At 59.7% G+C, this 8,393-nt stretch overlaps 1 protein-coding gene across 1 annotated transcript in view; it reads left to right on the top strand.

Annotated features, from left to right (window-relative positions):
• The first annotated feature begins 1,615 nt into the window (after window positions 1-1,615).
• The window catches only part of AIRE (autoimmune regulator), a 10,557-nt gene continuing 3,779 nt past the window's right edge, over window positions 1,616-8,393 (top strand). Inside the window, exons 1-10 of the mRNA XM_021711536.1 lie at window positions 1,616-1,765; window positions 2,174-2,348; window positions 2,632-2,787; window positions 3,187-3,261; window positions 3,943-4,056; window positions 4,803-4,948; window positions 5,134-5,214; window positions 6,280-6,395; window positions 7,529-7,628; window positions 8,164-8,346. Of these exons, the coding sequence (XP_021567211.1) occupies window positions 1,616-1,765; window positions 2,174-2,348; window positions 2,632-2,787; window positions 3,187-3,261; window positions 3,943-4,056; window positions 4,803-4,948; window positions 5,134-5,214; window positions 6,280-6,395; window positions 7,529-7,628; window positions 8,164-8,346 (1,296 nt within the window). The remainder of the gene's footprint in view (window positions 1,766-2,173; window positions 2,349-2,631; window positions 2,788-3,186; window positions 3,262-3,942; window positions 4,057-4,802; window positions 4,949-5,133; window positions 5,215-6,279; window positions 6,396-7,528; window positions 7,629-8,163; window positions 8,347-8,393) is intronic.

Genomic DNA, 8,393 nt, shown 5'->3' on the forward strand with positions numbered 1-8,393 from the left:
GGCACCCTGCCTTCTACCCTGGGCTGTCTGCTCTACATGAAACAGCATCACCTACCCACGCGAGAAGCGTTAGTGACAGTCCTTCCTTGACGGCCGTCTGTCCAGCCTGGCCTCCCCTCCCTCTTCTGGGCTTCCTGGCACCTGAATCCACTCTCCAGCCTCGCATCCATGATGGCAGATCATCTCCCTAACACAGACCTGGCCAGACACCTTCTGTCCCAAACCCTCCCATGGTTCTCTGCAGCCTGCGGACAGGGTCCTTGCCCCAGCCTGACCGCATGGACAGGCCTTCCCATTGAGGCCAGTCCACTGTCTGGACCAGACCTGCTGGACCACCATGGGCTCAGTATTCTTGCAGGCCCCAGGCCTCTGCACCTGCTCACACTGTGCTGAGGATGCTGTCCCCACCCGAGCCTACCTGGGAACCTTTGCTCCTGTCCACTCCAGCTCCCTTCCAGGACACGTTCCTCGATTTCCCCAGAAGCTCCTGTTCTCCAAGCCACACCACCCTTCAACCTCTGTAACTGGTCCTAGCAGGGTTGTTCTGGGTGCCCCACCCAGGCTGCGAGCTGGACAAGGACAGGGGCTCCCACAGCCCACACTCAGGAGCCTGTGTCTGTGGGGCCAGCCACTTTCTCTGTGGCTTCATTTTCTAAAGCACCTGGAGGAAGGCGAGGGTGAATTGAAGCTGGGGTCTTTGGATGAATGTGACCATTTTAAAGATGAGGCAACTGAGGCTCAGAGAAGGAAGGGACTTGCCCGGTGTCACATGACCAGCCTGAGCAGATAAAACTCAGAAGACTTCCTAAGTACAGTGCTGTACTCTGTCCCCTCCATCAGACCGGGGTCTTCCATCTGAGTCTTCCAAAGCTTCCAGCCAAGAGTGGAGGGCCCCCAGGGACCTCCCTGGAGATTTCCCATCTGGCCACTCAGAGGCGCCATCTGGGCAGCCCCACGAGAACCCTGAGGTTTGAACCTCTGTGTGACTAAGGGCATCTCTCCAGCCTCTCCCATCTGAACAGGGCCCTCTGGGAGGCAGCACCGGTTTCAGGAGGTGGAGTGCCTTTGACACCTCCTCTTCCACCCACGGAGCCGGCATCCTTCTGGGCTCCCAAGGCAGCAGCCCTGGGGGTCGAGTCCGGTGGTCCAGAAACTTCAGGAACAGAGGGACGAAAAACCTGGCCTACTGGGAGGGCGGGAGCCGGCGGCCTCTGTACTCAGGGGGAAGTTTCCATTCCTGCCGCAGGAGCTCGGGTCCTGATTGGCCTTTGGGCGAGAGGCCTTTGCTCTTTCGCTGGTGGCTGCGGGTATAACAGCAGACGCCGCGCAGGCCTTGCCCAAAGGAGGGAGCGTCGGGTCTCCCTTCCTGGCCGCGGTGGTGCCAGTCCAGGTACACGCGCAGGTGCCCACCCAGGTAGGGGGAGCGCGGGGCCGGGCGCACAGACACGACCCAGACCCCTCAAGGACCTGTGGGACCCCTAGATGAGGAGAGGGCTCCAGCATCGAAGCGCTTAGGCTCTGCGGGCCCCACTCATCCCCAGCTGGCGCCGCGGCCGGCAGGTGGCGCTGCCCGCCCCAGCCGCTGGGTCCCCACCCAGTCGCGTGACTGGACCCGATGGCGGGCGAGGCCCGGGCCGGGGCGGATGCGTCGCTGCGCCGCCTCCTGAGGCTGCACCGCACCGAGATCGCAGTGGCCGTGGACAGCGCCTTCCCGCTGCTGCATGCGCTGGCTGACCACGACGTTGTCCCCGAGGACAAGTTCCAGGTGGGCCCCGTAAACACCTCTCAGTTCCTTCACTCCCCTCTCCCCAAGAGCTAAGGCCGAAATGAGCTCCAGGTGGGCCCCCCAATCCCGACCCCTAACACCCATCCAGCCTTCCCCAAACACCCCCAAGAAGCCAGGAGATGGTCCCTGAGGGCAAGTTAGAGGTAGGCCCAGTCCCCAACCAGCCCTCCCCATGCCTCACTCCTCAACCAAGGGGATGGTCTCTAGGGCAAGTTCTGTATGACCCCCCCCATCCTACACCCCATGCCATCTGCGCAGGCATGCCCAGGTCTAAAGTAGCCTCCTCTGGTTGGTGTTCCACTAGCCTTATGGGGAAGACAGGGGAGGCAGCAGGATGTGGGGAAACCAAAGCAGACCCTCGCCCACACACACCCACTCTTGCTGCAGGAGACCCTTCATCTGAAGGAGAAGGAGGGCTGCCCCCAGGCCTTCCACGCCCTCCTCTCTTGGCTTTTGACCCAGGATGCCACCACCATCCTGGACTTCTGGAGGGTTCTCTTCAAGGACTACAACCTGGAGAGATACAGCCGGCTGCAGCCCATCCTGGACAGCTTCCCCAAAGGTAGGGCATGCCAGATGGGGCTGGGTCCTGGCTGGGCTCAGCACACGGGGTCCTAGGGCAGTAGGTGTCACCCTGCTGAGCTCAGCTGTATAACTCAGAAGGTGGGGGTGTCTTGGGAGTTCCTAGATGATCCCCCAGGGCCATCTTGGATACTAAGAGGCAAAAGGCCCAGGCTTCACCCACCTTGCCACCAGAGTGTCCAGTTCTGCTCTCATCCCCCCTTCCCCACCCCTCCCGGGAAAGACTCTGAGGCTGGGACCCTGCATTTGCCCCTGAGCTGCAGATGTGGACCTCAGCCAGCCTCGGAAGGGGAGGAAGCCCCTCACCATCTCCAAGGCCTCAGTACTGCCACCTAGACCCCCCAGCAAGAGGAAAGTCCTGGAAGATCCTCGAGCTGCCCTGCCAGCCTCCATGACCCCAAGGAGTACCTCTAGTCCAGGTATGCAGTGTGAGGAGCTGGTCAGGGTCACCAGTCTTCCCCAGGCGTCCAACACCCTCACCAACTGGTTTCCAACTCACCCGGGACTGGAGCCAGCCTGCCTGGGATTCCCAGCTGCCCAGCTGCCCTCTGGGCACTTGGACCAACGACACCTGGCCCAGTCTCTTGGCCTCTGATTCCTTTCTGCCCTGAAGGCTAAGCACCCAGGTCTGGTGAAGTAGGCACTATTTCCATTTTACTGGTGAAAAAACAAGAGCCCAGTGCAGCAAAGGAGCCAACAGGAGTCAGGGAGACCCAGCCCCAGCACCTAACCCACCCCAGTGTCCTCCCACCCTGGTGCTTCCCAGCCAGGTCCCTGGGAAAGAGGAAAGCCAGGCTACCTCCAGCTTCCCCCTCCAGGCTCCCAGCTGAAGTCCAAGCCCCCCAAGAAGCCAGAGAGCAATGCAGAACCGCAGCGCCTTCCACTTGGGAATGGTGAGTAAGATTCCCTGGAAGCATCCCCCTATCTTTGGTAAGGACCAGGGGTCAAGGGTGGGAGGAGGGCCTGCCTTTTAAGATCTGCCCTGGGAGCTGGGACCACACTGACGGGGTGCCTCATCCCAAGAGTCTTTGCTGTGCAGCCAGGTCCAGGAAAGGGGATGCCTTGGGGCCAAACATGTTCTTGTCAGTTATCCCCACCCTCTGCACCCCAATTCTGAAACCCTGTTCTCAGGCACCACCTCTGCCCGTCCAAGTGCTCCTCATAAGCCCTGATACTGCTGCCTCCAGAAAATCATCCCTGGCCCCTCAGCTGGTTGCAGCTGGACTCTGTCCCTTCCCCTTTCCAGGACACTGGACCCCAGAGACCTCCTGTGCCCATGGTGCCCATCCTTAGCACAGGGCTCTGCATCCCTCCCAGGACAACACAGGCCCATGTCCTGGGGGTCCCTGATGGTTCCTACCCACAGTGTCAGCTGACACTGCCACACCCCTTTCATGTGCACACACACGCACACACACATGAGCATGCCCATGTGTGGCCCTTCTCTGCACTTAACTGTCTATGTGTGGCGGGCTGGTCCCCTCCTTGGCCTGCCCTGACTGGAAAGAAAGGACGCTGAGGCCCAGGCAGCACCACTCCCCGCAGATGACCTCAGTGAGTGCTTTCTTCCCCAGGGATTCAGACCATGTCGGCCTCGGTCCAGAGAGCTGTGGCCGTGTCCTCGGGGGATGTCCCAAGGGCCCGAGGAGCTGTGGAGGGGATCCTGATCCAGCAGGTGTTTGAGTCAGGTAGATGCTGCAGTGGGGAGGGAGGGGCTGCTGGGAAGACCCAGGTCCCAAGATGGAAGAAGGACCCTGCCCTGTTGCACACCAGCGTTTCTGCATGAGGCTCTGCTGGTTTTGAAGAAGGGCCGGCCTTGAGACTCCCATGGTGGGAGGCCCTTCTGTGAGGTCAGTAGTCCAGGTCCACATCTTAGCACAGCACAGGATGCCCAGAGATCCGGATCACCACCCTCCACTGCTGGGTCACAGGGTCACACCCCCTAGAGGTTCTGGGGAGGAGCCCTTTCTTGCCCTCCCAGATTCTGATGGCCATCGGTTCCCCTTGTTCCTTGGATTGTGGCTGCATTGCCACTCTGCCTCTGTTGTCACTCGGCCTTCTCCCTATGTGTCTCTCTGTGTCCTCTCTTTATAAGGATGCCAGTCATGGATTTAGGGTCCAGTATGACCTCATTTTGACTAATTACATCTACAAAGACCCCATTCCAAACAAGGTCTCTTCTGAGGTTCTGGGTGGATGTGAACTTTGGGGAGGGGGCACATTCAACCCAGTACAACCCTCACACAGAATTCCTTCCTGCATCCAACCTCCCCCACTACATCCAAGACTTCCCTGGGACGGGGATGGGGTGCAGGAACAGCAAGCTGCAGGAAACTCACCCCGTCTGTGCTAGACTACCCCATGCAGCCAACCCTGAGGGGCAAGTCCAGGCTGTCAGGTGGGCATGCCAGGACCAGCCAGCCTCTCCTCCCAGGGGGCTCCAAGAAGTGCATCCAGGTTGGGGGCGAGTTCTACACTCCCAGCAAGTTCGAGGACCCTGGCAGTGGGAAGAACAAGGCTCGCAGCAGTGGTGGCCTGAAGCCCCTGGTTCGAGCCAAGGGTGCCCAGAGCGCTTCCTCTGTAAGTGCCACCTGAACCCCTAGTGAGCCTCTCATGTCCCCTCTAGTAACAGTGTTGCCTCTGGGCCAGGGGCTCTGCCAGGGAACTGGGAACTGCTTTCAAGAGGTGCCTGGGCCAGCAGCCATATGGACCCCCTCACTGCCCTGGCTGACTCCCCCCATTAGTGACCCTCTTCTTCCTCTCAGGGTGGAGGGGAGCCCAGGATAGGCCAGCATGGCAGGGTTCCTGCCCCTCCGGCTCTCCCCAGCGAGCCCCAGCTCCACCAGGTAATGCCCCACACCCCATTGCCCCCGAGTCTCGGGGTCTCAGTGGTCAATGACTCCCAGATGGCACTGGCAACTGGGTCCCCCACGCCCACCCTCCCATGATTCCCAGGGTGGTGGGCTTCTTCTGTGGCCTCTGCCCTTGTCCTGGGCACCAGGTGACTGAGCCAGGGCTCCTGCTCACAGGGTGCAGCTTTCTTTTCTCTTATTTAGTAGACAATATTTTTTTCCTGATAATGCACAATTAATATATTTTAAATAAGTCAGAAAATGTGAAGTCCTCCCAGATTCTTAAAACCATGGCATTTGACTCAGGCTGTACCGAGCCTCTCTCAGCTGGGCCCATAGGTGGGCTGGGTACCCCTGCTAGGGTCCAGGGGCTTGGGGTCCACTGTGAACATCGTTTGTCCTTGGTTGCCGGCATCATTTCTTAGTGAGGTAGAAACAGTGTGGCGGTCTGCCATCGTTGGTTACACCTTGGCACCAGGTACCCTGCAGGATCCCAGGGGACTCAGGAGTGAAAAGGGCCCAGACCTGCTCTGCAGGAGCACCTAGGCTGGTGGGCTCTGGGGATTGTTCCAATGAGTGAGACCATCACTGTGCTAGGTCTGGCAGTCTGGGGGTGCTTCTGGAGGAGGTGGCATTCTGGAGACCCCTGAGGGCACAAGGAGGATGGAGGCCACAGGCGGGAGAGGGGGTCAGTGGGAGACATCTCTAGACCTCTCCTCTGTGCCCTAGGGGGAAGAGTGTGGGTGGGTGGGGGTGAAGTCTAGGTGCCTCCACACAGCAGTCCACGAGAAACTGGGCTTTCTGAAGGCTGTTCTTCCCAAGAGGGATGGCCCAGGAGGTGTGTGGCGGGGACGAAAATCTCATCTATGGAAAGGCCTTTGGAAGGACCCAGAGAGCAGACAGGGCAGAGCTTTAGGCTCAGGTTGGGAGCAGGGCAGGGACTCAGGGGTCTAGGTCCCTGAGACACTGCTGGTGGAGCTGCTTCAGAAAGAAGGGGGATCTCGGGTGGGTGCTGTACCCCATCCTGGAATCTGCATGGGTGCCTCTTGCCTGCGTCAGAAGAATGAGGACGAGTGTGCTGTGTGCCGGGATGGCGGAGAGCTCATCTGCTGTGACGGCTGCCCCCGGGCCTTCCACCTGGCCTGCCTATGCCCACCGCTCCTGGAGATCCCCAGGTGAGCCTGCACACCCATCACTTTCACCGGGCCACCTGCCTCACAGTGGCCTCTGCCCACGGACCCTGAACAGGAAGCCATCCAGAAGTGAGGCCCATCTGCAAGGGAGCTTTGCCTCAGGTCACTGGGCTTTAGGTCACTGGGGTGCGGGGCTGGGACTTGGGGTCTCCCACCCTGTCACCTGCCCACCCACCTGGCCAAACGGGCCGCCCAACCTGGCCAACTGGGCCTCTGAGGATGGCAAAGCAGAACAGAGGGACCAGGCATGTTGGCTCAAGCATGTAGTTCCAGTGCTTTGGAAGCTCAAGGCAGGAGGTTCACTTGGGCCCAGGGGTTGGAAGCTGCTGTAAGCCATGATCACCATGGCACTCCAGCCTGGGCAATAGAGGCAGACTCTGCCTCAAAAAATAAAAACAGAATAGAGACCCAAAGTGAAGACCTCACCCTTTCTCAGCTCATACTCCCATGGGCAGCCAGCACCCACACCTACCCCAGCACTACCCCAGAGTCCTACTGCCAGACAGGACTAAGGAGTTCAGAGGCCACAGAGCTGTACGCCTCAAGGGCTGATGGGTGTCACACACCAGTGCATGGGCCCCGTCCTCTGGGGGCATGAGGCCTCCTCTGAGTTTACATCCTGATCCAGCTCCCAAAGGGCATGATAATCTGCGGGAGAAAGAGCTCTGGGTGGAGTCGGGAGACCCAAGTTCAGACTGGCTGTGCCCAGCTCCCTTGTTATCCTGACCAGGCCCCGACTCTCTAAGCCCCCACACTTTACTGCTAGTCCAGGGTCACCATTCAGCTCCTTCTGACACTGACTGTCTCTTCCATTCTCTTTCTTCCTGCCCTTGACTGTCCCTCTTTCTGCTGGGCCCCATTCCCTTTATAGAAGGTGCGAGAATCTGGGGATATAAATATTCCAGCTTGGGGAGGTCCCCCTGCAGGAATAAATATCCCACTCCCTGGGCAGTCTCTCCCCTTGTGCCTCTGCCAACCTCCCTGCCTGGGTCTGTTTCCCCATTTGTAAAAGGAAATGTGGACATGGGGGAGCCTCGGGCTTCCCCTGCATGTGGGCTTGGGAGTCATTCAACTCCTCTGCCTGTCCTGCCTCGGACCGGGGACACCACGAGCAGTGGGACCTGGAGATGTTCCAGCTGCCTGCAGGGAAGAACCCAGCAGGGCCTGCCCCGGGCAGAAGAAACCCGGCCCCAGGAGCCGCCCATGGAGTGCCCGGTATGTCCAGGCCCACTCCAAGGCCAGGCCACCTTTCCTGTCCCTCTGCCTCCCTGTGGAGTCCTGTGGGACAGGCCTGTTCAGCCACAGAACTGGGTCCCCCATGCCCAAGCCTGCCTCTGTGGCTTTCTACAGAGCCACCTTCTAGGTTCCTTCGAGCTTGGCCCTGTGTCTTAGGCCTCTAACTAAGCTGTCCAGCACAGGAGATGCCCTGTGACCATGATGATCTTCTCCAAAAACATGCTAACCTTTTTTTGTTGGGGTGAAGACAAGAGGGCTACCACATACACCCTGGTGTAGACCAGCATTTCCTTTGACAGTCCTGAGGGCCACGGGCACTTTGTTCCTAGAAAAGGGGAGGATTGAAGGCTGGGAACTCCTCCAGGCCTTTTCCACCTGGTGTGAGATTCTGTCCACAACACTGGCCCCTGCCCCACACCCCATTGCCCTGAGTCTCCGGGTCTCAGTGGTCACTGACTCCTGTGTGGCACTGGGCAGGCCCCCTGTGGCCTGAGTGCTGACCCTTGGGTTCCAGGTCCCCCTGGGGCTGAGGTCCACAGGAAAGGAGGTGAAGAACCTGCCCAGGGAGCCCCCAGCCAGCATGGACACTGCTGTCACCTATAAGCAACTGCGGGCTCCACCCTCAGCAGCCCCCTTGACGGTGCTGGACCCCTCAGCCCTATGTCCTCTACTGTGTGTGGACCCCGAAGGGCAGCAGGTGAGGGGGCTGGGGTCTGAGTGGTCGTCTTCAGGGAGCTCAGGACC

The sequence above is a fragment of the Carlito syrichta genome, unplaced genomic scaffold (genome assembly GCF_000164805.1).
Source record: "Carlito syrichta isolate Samal-C Ts95f unplaced genomic scaffold, Tarsius_syrichta-2.0.1 Scaffold302353, whole genome shotgun sequence".
NCBI lineage: Eukaryota > Metazoa > Chordata > Mammalia > Primates > Tarsiidae > Carlito > Carlito syrichta.